An 18,411-nucleotide genomic window follows, 5' to 3' on the forward strand; every position below is an offset into this window, starting at 1 on the left:
GAAATACCAAATGTCAGTCAGTGTTTCAGAGGAAAGTAGCATTTGATAAAAAGCTTGCTCTTGATACAATGTATAACTCATAAATGATTAGACCAGCCCACTCTCAAACATCTTTTACTCACATATTTTACACACCCACATATGTTCTCATCTCACATTCCTTCTTTCATACAGGAAGATCCAGTTTAATGGATCATTCCAGTGGCCCAGATTTTTCTGTAAAAATAACAGTGAGGCTTTCAGCACTCACTATAGTTAAAGAGTAAATTGGGCAGCAACTTCCCGTGATATTACATGTGCAGTTAAACCCAGAAATTAAGAAATTTCTGGGCGCGTTGCCCTACTCCTGCAGAAAGCTGGCTAGATCGAAATCTCGCCTACAGACCCTGCTTTCAAATACATGATGGGTGTGACATTGAGGTTCATGTACTAGATACTCATTAAACATCCAGAAAAAGTTATAACTTGTTCATTCAAATATAAATTTAAAACAATGTGGTAAGTCTTGATTATTGCCAAACAACATCTCTGGCACTGAAATTTCAATCTTACAGTGTGGAGTCTCTTACTTCAGACTTTAATTGTTGTCTGAGATTTTAATAAAACTAATATTTTTCTTTCCCTACCTTTTTGCTTTCTGTACATGATTTGGCATTAAATTAAATATTTTAATTTGCTCTGGTTTAGATTGCGTACCTCAGTAAGGATTCTTCAAAGATTGGTTAGGAAGACATACCATTGCTCTCCTTTTCACACACATCCCCTGTAGAAGGCATGACACTTTGGTCAATCACCGCAGCCTCCAATGTAAATGCCCGTAGTCTGGGCAAGTGCAATGAATGGCTGGTGCTGTTCGTTGGTGCTAACCGCAAAATCTGGTTCAGTATTTTGGTTGATTTCCCCCTTGTCCACCAGCTGTTTCAAATGACGTTTATAGTTTAACATGAAAACTGAAAATGCTTGAAGTTAATACCGAGCTGGTTGGGCAGCCTTGTGAAGAGGAACAGAATTAACGTTTCAGCTCAATTACATCTCATCCGAACTAGAAAAAGTTGGAGATGGAACAGGTTTTATTGAAAGATGAGGTGCTGTACCTTGAACTTCATTGAAGGAGTGGGCCAGAGACACTTTTGTTGGACGGGAGGGGAAAGGGTGAGAGGAGAAGTACAGAAAATTAAATCGATACAGTCAGGAGTGCTCTCAGCCACGTTGGTGGGGATCCCTTGGTGGCCGAACACTGGTATGGAAGGATGGTATTGTCGGAATAGATGAGGTGGTGAAACTTGGAGAATGGAATCGATTCCTTATGGCCACTACATCCACTCTGGTTCACACAGCAATGTTGAATAAACTAGGATTGTTTTCACTGGAAAGATGGAGGCTGAGGGTGACCTGATAGAGGTCTACAATATTATGAGAGACATAGACAGGGTGGATAGTCAGAGGCTTTTTCCAAGGGTGGAAATGTCAATTACAAGGGGGCACACGCTCAAGGTGAAAGAGGGAAAATTTAAGGGAGATGTGCGGGGTAAGTGTTTCACAGAGAGAGTGGTGGGTGCCTGGAACGCACTGCCAGAGGATGTGGTGGAAGCAGGCACATTAGCAACATTTAAGAGGCATCTGGATGGGTACATGAATCGGGAGGAAATAGAGGGATATGGACCGAGTAAGGGCTGAAGGTTTTTTTAAAGTTAGGGCATCATGATCGGCACAGGCTTGAAGGCCGAAAGAAAGGTTTGTTCCTGTGCTGTACTTTTCTTTGTTCTTTGAGATCGGCTGCTAAACAGCAATTAGTTACAAGCGATTGGATGAGAATCTTAAGAACCACTCAAGTATCGTCATGTACTGGAAGTGGGTGTGCAGCACATTGTCAAGGCAATTGTTGGATAGCAGGCTGTGCAAACACGCAGAGTTCACCAGGTGTTTCCAAACGGAAGAAAGGTTTTGAAAAGGATTGCAAGAAAGTAATAGATAGTGCTGGCTTGGTTAGCACGAGCTGAGGTGGCTTGTTGAAATATTCTGACCCTCTGAAATTAACTTAAAAATAGGTGGTGAAGTGTGTGAAAATATTTCTCCTTCAATAGGTTCTGATCCAGATCTGAGTGAAGTGGGATTCATTTTATGGTGGAAGCCATGGCGCTGTGTCCACTTAACTCTGGGAGAGGCCCTGCCTAAGTCTCCCAGCAGTAGGGAATCTCGGGCCGATTAGGGTGGGGGGTGAAGAGGTTAAAGTCGCATTCCAAAATGCCAGTGGCAGAATGTCAATTAGGATCATTAATTTGGTGACGGCTCAGGGATTAAAAAGAGGCTGCAAGGTTCTTCACCTTCTGAAGGCCATCCAGCAAAACCTGTCCGGTTTGTCAAGTGTCTCGAGGGGAGAAGGGAGTGGAGGGAGGGAGAAATTGTGTGGGAGATGTGGGGTGGGCGGAAAGGAAGATGGGGAGGGGCTGGGAGAGGGGGGAGAATTGGGGGTGGGTAGGAGAGGGGGGACTTGGGGTAAGGGAGGAGAATTGGGAGGGTGGGGGAGGAGAAGGGGAGATGGGATAGACGGGGAAAGGGTTTGGGGGGTTGGGAGTCCCTCACTAACAGACACTCTGTGCCAGATCCAGGGACCCAACATTGGGCTCGGAAGGTGGTTTCTGAAAGCCGCTTCCTTGCCCTAGCCTGCGGCAAACCCCCCCCCCCCCCACACCCCCAAGCCCCATGACCCTTGCAGGCAAATCTCATCCCACATTTGTTCACCTTTGGCCTGAAGTCCCGTATGGGCCTCTGCTGGGTGCATTGCTGCCAGCTGCCACCGTTCCCTCTGCTGCTGGCACCCCTCAACTGGCGGGATTTCACCGGGGGGCTAGATCTCAGAAAAGTTCTGAAGTTGGCTGCTTAACTGTCTGAAGGACGCTTGATTCCGCTGGACATCCCCTACCGAGCTGACAGGGTTTTCCTGCTGGTTCTCTGACAGGTGGGCGAGATCCCTGCTGGCCTGACAAAATCCTGGCTGTTGTATTTAAATTGTAATCAGCTATTTCTACTTTGAAATGGGAGAAAGTGGCATCAAAGTACCTGTGGGAATCAATGGGCTTAAAAGTGGGTATTGGTCAATATCCTGCCCCCAAAAATGCCGTTACAGAGGTCGAGGAAGCGAAGGGTCTGAGATGGCCCACGTGGAAGTAAAGGGAAGCATGGACCTTGGAAGCAGAGTTGATTCAATTTCTCTGTTTGGTATGAGAGCAGTAACCCACACTGATGCGGTCATCAGTGTACCAGGAAAAAGAAGTGAGGATGGGGACCTGAGTAGCGCTGGAACAAGTAATATTCCACATATCCCACAAAACGGAAAGCTTAGTGAGTTTCAGATTGCAAGAAGGAAAGAACTTGCAATTAGATAATGTTTCAAAACATCTCAAAATGTTTTGTAATCAACAAATTTATTCTTGAACTGCATTTGCTATTGGTGCCGCTTGTTTGCACACAGTAGGGTTTCACAGATGGCAAATGGATGAATGTTAAGCAAATTTGAACAAAGGATATTGACCAAGATACGAGCAGCATTCCCTGGTTATCGTCAAGATATGCCATAGGATCTTTTACCCGACCTAACAAGCAAACGGTGCTCCAAACGTAAGATGCTGCTCAAAAGCAGAAGCCTCTAGGGCAGCACTGTGGCGCAGTGGTTAGCACTGGGACTACGGCGCTGAGGAACCGGGATCAAATCCCGGCCCTGGGTCACTGTCCGTGTAGAGTTTGCACGTTCTCCTCAAATCCCGGCCCTGGGTCACTGTCCGTGTAGAGTTTGCACGTTCTCCCCGTCTCTGCGTGGGTGTGTCACCCCCACAACCCAATAGATGTGCAGGCTAGGTGGATTGGCCACGCTAAATTGTCCCTTAATTGGAAAAAAGAATAATTGGGTACTCTAAATTTATTTTTAAAAAGCAGATGCCTCTGGCAATGTAGCACTCCATTAACTTATTAATTGACTAGTTGAAAAGTGACATCTCGTCCAACTTTGGACTGCCAGAATAGAACATTTATTTTGAGCCCTTTTGTAATTTTGGTCCATCTATAATCAGTTGAGTGAAAACCTACCAAAGCAGTTCTAATTGTGAAAGACTTGCTTCCTGGCAGGGGGTTCTCCCTGGCATCCTGGCCAGCAGCTCTCCCTCGACCAATGTCTCTCTATCAAATTATTCGATCATCCATCTCCTTTCCTACATTACATCAGTGACTAGACTCTAAAGGTACTCCATTGGCTAGGAAACACTTTGGAACATCCTGAGTTTGTAAAAAAGTACTAAATAATGCATGATGTATTCTATTGATAAACTTACACATTTAATGCTGTTCCTGAAAATAAAACGAAGTCGCCTAGTCCCCCGAGGACCATAGGCTGCTGTGTCCTTTGAGAGAGAGCTGATTGAGAGTCACCATACCTCAGGAGAGGGGCAAGATTGAGAAGGCAAGGCCTTCATTGATTACCTCAACCAGTACGGGAATTGAACCCACGCTGTTGGTGTTGCTCCGAATCAGGAACCAGACGTTCAGCCAACTGAGCTAACTAACCCCCAATGAAATATATCACCCTGTTGAGAGCATCCATTTATTGGCTGTGCTGGGGCAAAGAATTCCAAGATGACGCAAATTGCAAATGACCATGGCGGAAGAAAGTCACGTTTTAAAAAATGTCTAATTATTGAACAACTGTTAAAAGTATTCTACCTCCCCACAAAAGGTCTGAGAAACAAAAGTGCTGCAGTCATAAATTCTGTTGTGGCGTCAATTTCAATACCCATTTGCCTTTAAATAGATCCCATCTCTGCTGCAATGAATGCTCTTTTTAAACTGGCCTTGCTCGTGCTGCATCAGTGCGTTCAGGCAATGCTTCTTTTTCCTTGAATTGCAAAGACACCCCATTTATTGCCTTTTTGAACCAGTTTGCAGATTTCAAAAGGATACGGCGGCATCGTTTTTCTCACGGGCCACTGCTGAAATGTAGCATTCTAGACTTATATTTCACAGCTGGTGAAAGGATATATAATTGTCATCTACAGCACCTCACAGAGCCAGTTAATTTTGTTGACACTGCATGTATTTCACTAGAATTTTTTTCTGTGGGAGAGCGGCTACAGTCTCTCTGAGGGTATAATTGCCAGTGAGAGAAAGGAGATATTAAGAGAAATTCAAGGCTTTGTCAAAAACGCCTTTGTTCCATTAAGGTAGGGGGTCAAGAAAGAGAGGCTATTTAGTTCCAGCAGCGCTTGTAGTTACCATGGTGACTCTTAGTAACCCATTCTCAATTGACATTCAGCGAATGTTCTTTACCATTCTACTCTTTCCTTCTGAATTTATTATCATTTATTTTGTGCTTGCTGTAGGCTAACAAACTCAGATTTGTGGGTAAAATTCATGAAGGTTTTTTAACAGCTCCTGCGTGAAAAACAGGATAACCACAAAAAGGCAAATGTTTAGTGTGAATCTATGGGCATGTTGCATCCAGCACGAATATTCTAGGAAGCCTTCTGCATTCTGTCATAATGGCAGTAGGTTAATTAGGATTTGGATCAGTTCACAAGAAATTGAGCGAGTTGTTTTTGAGATGTAAACGGGTATTCATTTCTACACATGGAACGATCAAGATTCTACTTAATATTGCAGAACCATTTCCAGTGAGCAGTGTTTAAGAATAAGGAAGAGGGAGCTAGTGTTTGGAGTTCACCCTGTTCATGCTGTAAGGTGGATTATGGGTATGGCCACATCACAAAAGTAATTCGACTGCTAATATGCATCAGTAGTCAGCATGGAACCTTATGGTTCAGTAAGAGGCTATTCAGCCAGCCTGGCATTCCTATACTTTTTTTTTGAACAAGCTATCTAATAAATTCCACCCCCACCATTTCTCTTCCTAAAGCCTTGCAGTTCTTTTCCCTTTGGCGTATATGTTCACTTCCCATTTGAATGTTACTGTTAAATCTTCTCAGGCCGCATTTCAGATCACGACAACTCGTTGCATTGAACAAAAAAAATCAGCTCCCCTCTGACTCTTTCGCCCATTACCTTCATGACCTCTGTTAAATCGACCCCTTAACCTTCAGCAGTCCAAGGAGAAGATCCCCGCCCCTGTAGTTCCTACGTTTAGCTGTACGTCATTCCTGTTATTGCTCTGATAAACTTCCTTTGCAACCCCTCGAAGACCTCGACATCCTTCCTAAAATTTGGTGCCCATAATTGGACACTCTGACCAACTGAGTCCAAGAATACTATTTTTTTTACAGGTTTAGCAAAACCTAATTGTTCAGAAGTCAACCCATTTGGAAAAAATGATACAAGATGTTGAACTCCCCTTTGTTGGAGGATGAAAATAGTGCAAACAGAACAATGTTATATTTTTAAAAAGGAAGTTTTGGCCAGCCATGTGTACTTTATGTTTCTTAGTTAGGGGCGGCATGGTGGCGCAGTGTTTAGCGCTGCTGCCTACAATGCAAACAGCAAGCGGGACAGGGGGCACCCCTGCCTCATCCCTCGGTACAGCCAAAAGTACTCCGACCTCCGCCGATTCGTAGCCACACTCGCCACCGGGGCTCTATACAGCAATCTGACCCAGCCGATGAACCCCTCCCCGAACCCAAACCTCCGCAACACTTCCCAAAGATACTCCCACTCCACCTGGTTGAAGGCCTTCTCCGCGTCCATAGCTGCCACTACCTCCGCTTCTCCCTCCACCGTGGGCATCATAATCACATTGAGGAGCCTCCGCACATTAGTGTTTAGATGCCTGCCCCTTACAAATCCCGTCTGGTCCTCATGAAACACCCCCGGGACACAGTCCTCAATCCTCGTAGCCAGCACTTTTGCCAGCAACTTAGCATCCACATTGAGGAGCGAAATCGGTCTATACGACCCACATTGCAGTGGGTCACTGACCCGCTTCAGGATCAGAGAGATCAGCGCCTTGGACATTGTCGGGGGCAAGGTCCCCCCCCCCCACTTGCCTTATTGAAAGTCCTCACTAGCAACGGGCCTAGCAGGTCCCTAACCCTAACGTATTTCCTGTAGAACTCGACCGGGAACCCATCTGGCCCCGGGGCCTTCCCCGCCTGCATGCTCCCCAATCCTTTAACCAGCTCCTCCAGCCCAATTGGCGCCCCTAAACCAGCCACTTCCTGCTCCTCCACCCTCGGGAACCTCAGCTGATCCAAAAATCGTTGCATCCCCTCTTCCCCCGCTGGGGGCTCAGATCTATACAGATCCCCATAGAAGTCCCTAAATGCCTCATTTATTCTCCCCGCACTCCGCACCGTATTCCCCCCGCTATCCTTAACGCCACCTATCTCCCTCGCTGCCTCCCTCTTACGAAGCTGGTGTGCCAGCATCCTACTCGCCTTCTCCCCATACTCATACGTCGCCCCCTGCGCTTTCCTCCACTGTGCCTCTGCTTTCCCGGTGGTCAACAGGTCGAACTCCGTCTGGAGGTTCCGCCGCTCCCTGAGTAGTCCCTCCTTTGGGGCCTCTACATATTTCCTGTCCACCCTTAAGAACTCCCCCACCAACCTCTCCCTCGCCCTGCTCTCTCTCTTCTCCCTGTGAGCCCAGATGGAGATTAACTCTCCCCTGACCACCGCCTTCAGCGCCTCCCAGACTACCCCCACCTGCACCTCCCCGTTGTCATTGGCCTCCAAATATCTTTCAATGCACCCCCGCACCCGCCCGCACACCTCCTCATCCGCCAGTAATCCCACATCTAGACGCCACAGTGGGCCCTGGTCCCTCTCCTCTCCTAACTCCCAACTCCACCCAGTGCGGGGTGTGGTCTGAGATGGCTATGTCAGAATACTCCGTTCCCTCCACTTTCGGGATTAGCGCCCTACTCAAAATAAAGAAATCTATCTGTGGATGTGGGAAAAGAATGAAAATTCCCTGGCATGGGGCCTGACAAACCTCCATGGATCCACTCCCCCCCCATCTGGTCCATAAACCCCTAAAGCACCTTGGCCGCAGCCGGCCTCTTACCCGTCCTGGACCTAGAGCGATCCAGTGCTGGGTCCAGCACCGTGTTGAAATCCCCCCTCATTATCAAGCTTCCTACCTCCAGGTCCGGAATCCAACCCAGCATGCGTTTCATAAATCCGGCATCATCCCAGTTCGGGGCATATACGTTTACCAGTACCACCCGCACCCCCTGCAACCTACCGCTCACCATCACATATCGACCTCCATTATCTACTGCAATATTCATTGCCTCAAATGACACCCGCTTCCCCACCAGTATTGCAACCCCTCTGTTCTTCGCATCCAACCCTGAATGGAATACCTGTCCTACCCATCCCTTTCTCAGCCTAACCTGATCTGCCACCTTCAAATGTGTCTCCTGGAGCATAACCACGTCTGCCTTCAGTCCCTTTAAGTGCACGAACACCCGGGCCCTCTTCACCGGCCCGTTCAGGCCCCTCACATTCCAAGTTATCAGCCGGAATGGGGGGCTGCTCAACCCCCCCCACCGACTAGCCATCTCCTTTTCTAGGCCAGCCACGTGCCCGCGCCTCCCACACCCTCCAGTCCCCCAGACGGCGGACCCCCGCCCCGACCACCTCTCCTACTTCCAGCTCCCCTTTGGCCAATGCAGCAGCAATCCTCTTCCACCACCCCCCCCCCCCCCCCCCCCCCCCCACGCTAGATCCACATCTAGCCCTTTTGCTCCCCCATAACACTCCCGTAAGTCAGCTGACTCTTGCTGACCCCGGCCTCTCCCGCCATTCCATCGACCCCCTCCAATGTGAGAATCCCCCCTCCCCCTCCCTGGCAGTCAGTGTGCGCTCCTCTCCAGCACCGCCCCCCCCCCCCCAGCCCCCACCCCCGTCCTTCCCGAGCGCGGGAAAAAGCCCGCGCTTTCCTGAGCTGGCCCCACCCCCTCTGGCGCAGCTCCTTTTGCGGCCTTACCCCAGCTCCTTTTGCAGCCTTACCCCAATTCCCCAACCCCGGGCCTCCACTCCTCCCCCCCCCTTCCTTCGTGGGGGCCTGCCCCTCCAACACCGACGCCCACACTCTCCCACAGTCCAATCCCTTCACCCATCCCCATCCAGCACCCAAACCAGAGGAACATTCCCTAAACGTAATAAACACTATATACACAGTAAACATCCCCCCACAACAAACCCTCAATTTGAGTCCAACTTTTCAGTCCGTATAAAGCTCCATGCCTCATCAGGCGTTTTGAAATAGTGGTGCCGATCCTGGAACGTGACCCACAATCGCGCTGGCTGCAGCATACCGAACTTCACCCCCTTTCAAAGGAGCACCGCCTTAGCCCGATTAAAACCCGCTCTCTTCTTCGCCACCTTTGCACTCCAGTCCTGATAGATTCAGATCTCCGTGTTCTCCCACCTGCTGCTCCGCTCTTTCTTGGCCCATCTCAGGACACACTCTCTGTCCATAAAGCGGTGGAACCTCACCACTACAGCCCTTGGCGGCTCATTGGTCTTGGGTCTCCTTGCTAGGACCCGGTGAGCCCCATCTAGCTCCAGAGGCCTCGGGAAAGCTCCCGCGCCCATCAGCGAATTGAGCATCGTGCTCACATAAGCCCCAGCATCTGGCCCCTCCACTCCTTCGGGGAGACCCAGAATCCAAAGATTCTTCCTCCTCGACCTATTCTCCAGGTCCTCAAATCTTTCCGCCCACCTCTTGTGCAGCGCCTCGTGCGCCTCCACCTTCACCGCCAGGCCCAAGATCTCGTCCTCGTTCTCCAAGGCTTTTTGCCACACCTCCCGGATCGCCGCCCCTTGGGCCTTCTGGGTCTCCACAAGCTTCTCAATCGCCGCCTTCATTGGCGCCAGCATTTCGGTTTTCAGCTCCTCAAAGCAGCGTCTAAGAAACCCCTGCTACTCCTGTGACCACTGCGCCCATGCTGCTTGGTCTCCACCCGCCGCCATCTTGCTTTTTCTCCCTCTCACTTTTCGCTGCTCCAAGATCACTTTTTTCACCACTCCACTCCTGGTCCAATCCATATAATGTCGGGGGAACCTTGCTGTCACCTTCCCACACTGGAAGCTGTCGAACAATTGCCGTTGGGGCCCCTCTAGAGAGCCCAAAAGTCCGTTCCCGGCGGGAGCTGCTGAACGTGCGACCTACCTAGGCATAGCTGCAACCGGAAGTCTGTAGTCAGATTAAAGGAGGACAAGCCTCCTTTTTTTCCAGCAGTTGCTGTCATAAACCAGGTAAGTTTAAATGTCCATTGAAATTGGCGACGGCCAAGGTAAGTAAGGAAAGTGTATGGGATTTGGGGTGGTGGGGGGGAAATTGGCATGTGGTGGGGTTGGATAAAGTGGCAGGATTAGACATTGTGGAGGTTCGAATATTGGGGGTGATTGGACAGTAGGGTGGGGGGAGTGTTGGACATCAGGGTGTGGGGGTTGGACATTGATGGCAGGGGAGGTTAGACGGCACGTGGGTGGTCATCTGAATGGGGGGGGGTGGGCATGCAGTGAGATTCAGGTGGGTGGGGGGTGTCAGACTTCAGCAGATGTTGGACATCAGATTGTGGGTGTCAGATATTGGTAGTGGGGGTGTTGGGTTGGGCCTGCGGTGGGGGTGAGAAGGGGGGCGGTTAGGTCAGGAGGAAACCCATGGGAGTCAGATTGTGGGAGAGTCCTTGGGGAGGGGGAGAGGCGGGGATCTGCCCCAGCCCCAGAAGTTAAAAGAGGTTTTAATTCTTCTAACTACTTTCTCTGGGTAACTAATGTAATACACAGTTTCTGATTTAAGTTGCATTTTCTTTTTTTTTTCCTTTATAAATTTAGAGTACCCAATTATTTTTTCCAATTATGGGGCAATTTTAGTGTGGCCAATCCACCTACCCTGCCCATCTTTGGGTTGTGGGGGTGAAACCCACGCAGACACGTGGAGAATGTGCAAACTCCACATAGACAGTAACCCAGGGCCGGGATTGAACCCGGGTCCTCAGCACCGTAGGCAGCAGTGCTAACCACCTTGCCACTGTGCGGCCCATATTAAATTGCATTTTCCGATGGTTCCCAGCACAGGACAATTGCTCAGAAGAAGTTAGCACTTCAGGGCAATTGCCGTACAAACCCTTACCTTTGAACTTCCCGGATGGATTCCCCGGTGCATCTTTGGGGAACAAGTTGGACGCTGGGGAGCTTGGAAGTTATGACCCCATTATGTGCAGAATTGCTGGAAAGACTTTAACTTGTTTGATGATTTTACTTTTAAATGGGTCATGGCGTTTTAGTGGGCCCATGATTCCTCAATCTGAGAGAAGTTGTTGGATTGTGGCTAGATTGTTCTCCGCAGGATGTGAGTGGAAATCAGAGCGTGAATCATTCCATGCTGACTGTTGATGCAGTTTTATGTAGTCGGAGTGTTGTTGGGATTTCAGTAAACCGTACTAATCGGCTTCTGAAACTGTCATGCTGTGTCTATGAAACCTACAAGACAGCGGGGTAAATGTTTAATTTTATAAATAGCCTTTTCCTTCCATTTGCTCAATTTTAATGTTTATTGGCTTATGCTGTTCCTTTCTTTAGCTATTTATATCTACATGCTAATTAAGTGACAGGTTGCGCTGTCAGGACCTTGGGACCAGGCAACCAGTTGAGCATCTCAGATTATACTGCATTTGTAGAAGTGGGGACTGTATGTGTTAATGGTAACTATGGGTGATTCCTGATTCCTTTTTGTTATTTGTTTGTGTTAACATGTGTGTTATTTGTTTGTGTTAACATGTGGGCTGTTGTTTGGGGTTTGAGGGGAGGATGGAATCGTTGTTATTGATATGGGGATTGACATTACATTCGTTACTGATTATTGTTTATTGTTGGGTGTAAATTTGGGAGAAAATGTGAAAAAGGAGGAGAATAAAAATATACGTCCAATAGGAAATATATGGCAGGAGTTTAAAATATGCTGTTCGAACCTGGACTGGCATCTCCATAGGTCCTTGGGCTTGGGCGCATGTGTTTTAAGCTGTGGCCTTTTTTGTTACTGCAATATTGTGAATTGATTTTGGAAGATTAACCTTGGTGAAGTTATTACACGGCCTCATTTGGGGCAGGCAGCTTGCCCGCCCCAGCATAAAACCGCTGCAAGGTTAGAGCAGGCAGGAACCCAGAGGGAAGTCCGTCCCTTGTATTTTATGCCTCCCCAAATCACCCCCAAGCCCAATGGCAGTGTGTGTGAAATTCAGGCCTACCTTGTGAAAACTAAAACAAGATATGTTTTCATCCATGCACAATAATTTCAGCTTTGCACAATGTTAAACTTCAGTATTAATCCAATGCAAGGGTAACATGACACCAAAGCAAAATAGAATGAGCTTTCATGAGAGGGAAGCTTTACGCTCCTTTGACTTGCAACTTCCTGGAATTCATTCCAGTGTGGTATCTAACGTTATTTGAAAATGCTCGGGGGTGTCTGCGAAACCATCTGGGCATTTGATAAATTCTTTTAACCCTCACTTAAGTATTTATAGATAGAGGTCCTCCCACTGTGCTCTCTAAATATTTAACTGTATAACTGTGGGGAGAGTGCTGTGCCCACACATGTATTCAGGAATATGAACAGCTCTGTCCCGGGCAAGACTATTGCAGATTCTGCCCGGAAGTTCCAAACTACAGTTACTATTCTCAGGTTGGTAACAGCCGTGTAAATATGCCTTTACAACAGTGTTTGTTCACATTATTATTTGCTTTGAAACGTGATGTTGGCATTGGCTCAGTGGGTAGCATCTTTCCTCGTGACTCTCACTGAAGAGCCTGGAACATATGATAGTGAGTGACACTTCGGTGAAGTGCAGAGGAACGTTGCATTGTCCGAGGTGCCGTCTTTCAGATGCGACATAGGACTGAGACCTGCTCAGGTCAATGTAAAAGATCCCATGGCAATACTTGAAGAAGATTAGAGGAGCTGCTCTTGTATCCTGGCTAAATGCAAGTCCTTTCCACTCATGGTGGAATGAAATGGAAGCCTGCCAACCGCAGTGCTTGCATCGACTACTGTTGTGTTGATTTTGTGGTATCGGCATTGGTGCATTCACCGCATTTACTGTGATATAGAATTATGATCTGGCTATTCTTTTTCTGATAGAAATGGCTGATGGATCATCCTGGGCAAACAGGGAAGTTCCTACAGATCTAATTCAAACTGCCTCAGCTTTATCAACAACAGGCTCGATCTCTCAATCCAGGTAAAACGACTTATAACTTTGAATAAATTGGAGGGTAGGAGTTGTTCGAATGCAAAGTTAACTGCAAGCACTTATTTAGACCATGGGAATGGCTAACCTTTTCAACATCCCTCCTGCCTTTCCCCAGTTTAATGTCTACAAGTCTTTCTGTACTCTTGGCAGTCAGCAGTTGGTAGTAATTTGTCCTTCTTACAATTTTCTCCTGAGTGCACTAAGTGCATTGTTGAAATGTTACTAATGTAGAACAAAAAATTGCTTTTAACTTGAAATGAATGAAATGAAAATCGCTTATTGTCACAAGTAGGCTTCAAATGAAGTTACTGTGAAAAGCCCCTAGTCGCCACATTCCGGCGCCTGTTCGGGGAGGCTGGTACGGGAATTGAACCGTGCTGGTGGCTTGCCTTGGTCTGCTTTCAAAGCCAGCTCTTTAGCCCTGTGCTAAACAGCCCCTAACTGAAAATCGCTTATTGTCACAAGTAGGCTTCAAATGAAGTTACTGTGAAAAGCCCCTAGTCGCCACATTCCGGCGCTTGTTCGGGGAGGCTGGTACGGGAATTGAACCGTGCTGCTGGCCTGCCTTAGTCTGCTTTCAAAGGCAGTGATTTAGCCCTGATTTAACACATATTAAGGGTGTGCTGTACGAATGTTCAGTCTCTCATTCCTAACCAACAGCATAAACCCCGGATTATCTCTGGATGCAGAAGTTGCCTTAGCAACTGGACACCTTCTTGCGCCGGAGAGTCGCCACTCAAGCAGTGTTGCGTCGCACTATGAATCACGAGGTGAAACACCGTGCTCGTTTAATGATGATGATGAAGATGATGATGACGATGAAGATGACTGCTCTTCACTTGTTGAAGGAGAGTAAAGAGTGTGCTGGCATACTTCTCGAGCTGCTCACACGTGCTTTTTATGAAGCTGTACTGTACTATGTTTCACCATCCACTCTCGTCATCGTGACTGACCCTTGCAAAGTCAAGGGGGGGGAGAGAAATGAACAGCAATTCTGTGTGAATGTACAGAATCCTGTGATGCAGCTTTTAATCTGTTGCTTTACACGATCAGACCCAGTTAAAAATGATCCAAAGCGGATTGGCTGGCACAGTTTTAATAGCTGCTATTTTATTTTTTGTTCTGATTTGTTTTGCTTCCACTCTCCCCCTTTGTTCCTGCCCTTTGGAAGCCCATGAGATTCATAACCTGGCTGTTTCCGTGTTGCTATTACAAGTGCATCTTTTGCTTGTATGAGTGAGTTTTGGATGTAGGGTATGTTGAGATGAAGCAAATTATTTTGGTTACTTAACAATTTTTACATGGTCGGGGTAGAAGCACAATTGGAGATCATTTAAGTTTGGGTTCTCGACTGACTGGGGAGTGTCTGGAACAAATTACAGACACTTTCTATCTATAATCGTGAGTTTTTCCAATTCTAAAGCAAGGGAGTTCCAAAGAAACATCAAGCTCTGATGTTGATTTGAGCTAATATATGACATTTATTTAGAAAGAATGAGTAAAATTAATTTTGTAGCCTTAAATTCACTTGTGTGAATGTTTTTTTAAAATTGTTGAGCAACAAATCAAAAGTAACATTCCTCAACAATTACATTGTTCCAGTGACTGAGGGTAATAAGTCCAAGCTGCTGATCCAGCCGCTTCGTACAAAAAAGAATGATCAGCAACAATATTTTTTGCTCCTCCAGTGACACTGTGAACCTATCTTTTGAGTAGTTTATGCATACAGATTAGGAAGGTGCCAGGATCGATCGGCAGAAGTAGCTAATCTTCAGGTCACTCCAGCCAGCCTGGGTTAGACAGGATTGGCCAGGGTCCCTGGCCCTGATTGCTACGCAGCACTCCTCACTCTAGTGTACTTGATTGGAGGTCAGGATCAGCCTTGAGGTCATGTGCCCCTGGGGTCAAATAGTCTATCAACACTTAGTTGGCAGAGGTCGGAGGCAAATAATGATCATCTGGGCAAGCTAGCAGGGAGTCACCAAGGTCCCTGGAATTGTGGCCGGGCAAGGAGACAACATTTTTCAGGAGGAATGGGAAAAGGAGAGCATTGTATTTTAAAAAAAAACACTTCTAATTTTGAACTTTTGTACATTGACTTTTTTAACAATATTTTGACAAATGCTGTCATCTGTATCCGTTTCCGTCATATTTCCTGATGTTTTTTTTACTATCATTCCCTAACTCCCTTCTTTTATAAAGAGGTAATATCAGATAAACATGTAAGCTATGTCTAGAGCATCAGACAGAAATACTTACTGAAATTCAATAATTTATGGTCCTACTTTCACGCACCAGCCTCTTCGAACTCTGTCCGTCTGCAGATGCAAACCTCTACAAGCTCATTGGGTGTAAAATTGGTCATGCAGGATTGTAAAGCAGGGGCTAGTGAAGCGCCAGTCCGCCTTATGTCCCACCCAACTTTTCTATTGACCTCGTATCAGGTGGGTAATGGGCAGTCAGTTTGTTATCACCTATTTAATGCTGCCACCGAAGACCAATTTCACCCCCATTGTGTTTTTGTAAATAATTAGCCATGTTATTAATTTTTCATTCAAGTTTTATATCCACTTTGTAGAAATATGTTCACTGTACATATATATAAAACATTCTTCTGTTGTGCTGCAAGTGAGATGTTAAGGTATACCTTTTGGTATGGTTTTAAAATGAGGACATCATTGTTGAATGTGCTGATGATCAAAACCTGCATGGCCTTTGGTGATGGTGCAGCTACCTGCTTCCTGTGTTTTCAGGGAAGAATATTTCCACGACAAACCACAAGATTTGTATTGTAGAACATGGAATAAAGTAATTTAAAGACAAATCATGTGGGGACCGACTGAACTTCTTTAAATGTGTCACGGCATATTGAGAAATGATGTTGAAAATTACTTCCACATGAAAATGTCATGTTTCTGCTCTGTTCACCTAAAAACCTAAATTGGGCTGGTGCTATGTCACCTGGTATAGCAACCTAGTCTGGGAGGAAGGGGGTGCAGTCTCTCTTTGCTTTGTTCCCAATTGAGCTACGAAAAGAAAGACTTGCTTTAAAAAAAAACACTTTTCACGACCACCAGACATCTCAAAGCGCTTTACAACCGATGAAGTATTTTTTGAAGTGTGGTCACTGTTGCAATGTAGGAAACGTGGCAGCCATTTTGTAGACAACAACCTCGGAATAACAGCAATAATGACCAAATAATCTGTTCTTTGTTGACAGAGGGATAAATATTGGCCAGGGCTTCAGGGATAACTCAAAATAACATCTTGAAATCTTTCACATTCACCTGGCAGGCAGATGTGCCTTTGGTTTAACATCTCATCGTGAAGGGACACGTCCAACAATTCAGCATTCCTTCAGCACGTCACTGGAGTGTCAGTCTTTAGTTTTGTTTTTAAAGCTGTGGAAACGGGACTTGAACTCGGACTCTTGTGGCTCAGAAGCGGGAATGCCACCAAATGAGCCACAACTGGCACAGGAGATTTTAGAATAACCTTAAGAGAGGGGAGCAGCATACCTGACGGACTAGGGTTGTCATTATTGAATCACCGTGACATACCTCCTCCCTGTCCTTCTCTTTTCCTCTCCTCCCACTCTTCCTTACTGCCTCTTCTCACATTTTCCTCCTCCACTTGGCTCAAACTAAATGAGTATTGCCACAAAAAATCTGAACGCTCTTTCAACTGGGCCTACAATTTTTTTTCCACCTATTGCACAAGGGAGAACATAAACCACTGATATTCCTGAATAAGATTTATTATTTTGTCCAATGTTTGAAATGTATTGCTGTTTCTAATGTGATGCACAAAACCTCTTGGCATGCAATATATCAGTGCGGGTATGAAAAACTAGTAAAATTGATAAGATGCTGCCTGACTGACATATGATTCAGTCTGTTTAATGATTCTAGATCAGTGCATTTTTAAATGCTCTGCTACCCCCACACCGCTCAGCATTACCAAAGCAGTCAGTGCAATGTATCCATTGGACCATATATTTAATTGTCATAATAACTACCCTAATAACTGCGGCAGACTCATTTGACTGTTACTGTTAAACTGAGCTCCGTGATTCCTAGTGAGTTTCACAATATGTGATGGGTTGACTGCATTAAACCAGTAAAAGGGCCATAGGAAGGGAACAGAAAGGCCCGCAAGTTAAAATGAGTCACAGTCCAAGTAGACAGAAACCAAATTCAGAATTTGAATGTCACTTTGGGAAAAGCAAAAAATTACAACAGCCTAGCAGAGTGTCCCCTTCAGAAATGGAACAAGACTTGTCCGGATGATGGGGGGGCTTTATTGTTTTTGGTCATGCAATACTTGTGCTTGAACAGACTGGTGCTGCCCTCACTTTCCATTATCTGCCAAGCTAAATATTCATTTGAGTCACAGAGTCATTACAGCTCAGAATATGCCATTTGGGCCATCCTGTTAAGTTCCATCCCCCAATCTATCCACACAGCCCTGCAGGTTTGTTTCCCTCAAGTGCCCATTTAATTTCCTTTTGAGGAAAGTGTTCTCAAATTAATGGACTGGGCAAATGTAAAGAAGTATAAAGTTATATGTTTTGAGGAAAAAGTCATTCACCTTGAATGTTAATCTTGCGCCTCTCTTTTCACAGATGCTGCCTGACTTGCTTAATGTTCCCTACATTTTCTGTTTCGGTTCTATTTTATTCTACTTCGGCTTCTATGATAGTTTTTATTTCTTTTACAAGGAGGTGTGGTTCTCAGTTGTGTACTCACACAGCAATTCCCTTTGAACCTCATCAGCTCAGTTCCTTATCTGCCCACAGCATCTGGACTGCCCTAGTTAAAGATGCCAGCAATACTCACTCTGACTATGACTGTGAGACTTTGCCTGTCATTTGACATTAATGCAGTATTCATGCTATGCTCCACCATCAAGTCTCCACTATAGTCCACACAATTGGAGCTGCCCTCGCTTGGTTCTGTCTGTCCCAGTGTAACCAGTACATTTCCAGAAATGGCTTTCCTTGCAGATCCCAAGTTGTCAATTTTCGGGTTCTCCAAGAATCTGTCCATTCCCCCTCATCATCTCCATACAGCACCTCAGTAATAGCAACCATATAATTGACGACAGCTTCCATGTGTATACTGATGAGACTCAATTTTACTTTATTAAAAAACGTCTATAAACCCAGGAGATATTTGATAAGAAGCCACATCAAAGGTTATTGCAGGGGG

The 18,411-nt window shown here is 46.2% G+C and overlaps 1 protein-coding gene across 7 annotated transcripts in view; it reads left to right on the top strand.

Annotated features, from left to right (window-relative positions):
* The window catches only part of LOC140389631 (transcription factor Dp-2-like), a 246,866-nt gene extending 230,841 nt beyond the window's left edge, over window positions 1-16,025 (top strand). For all 7 annotated transcript variants that reach the window (XM_072473918.1, XM_072473917.1, XM_072473919.1 and 4 more), the window contains 2 exons: window positions 13,090-13,189; window positions 13,862-16,025. In XM_072473918.1, the coding sequence (XP_072330019.1) occupies window positions 13,090-13,189; window positions 13,862-14,057 (296 nt within the window). In that variant the 3' untranslated portion in view covers window positions 14,058-16,025. The remainder of the gene's footprint in view (window positions 1-13,089; window positions 13,190-13,861) is intronic.
* Window positions 16,026-18,411: the final 2,386 nt, after the last annotated feature.

The sequence above is a fragment of the Scyliorhinus torazame genome, chromosome 14 (genome assembly GCF_047496885.1).
Source record: "Scyliorhinus torazame isolate Kashiwa2021f chromosome 14, sScyTor2.1, whole genome shotgun sequence".
Classification (NCBI taxonomy): Eukaryota; Metazoa; Chordata; class Chondrichthyes; order Carcharhiniformes; family Scyliorhinidae; genus Scyliorhinus; species Scyliorhinus torazame.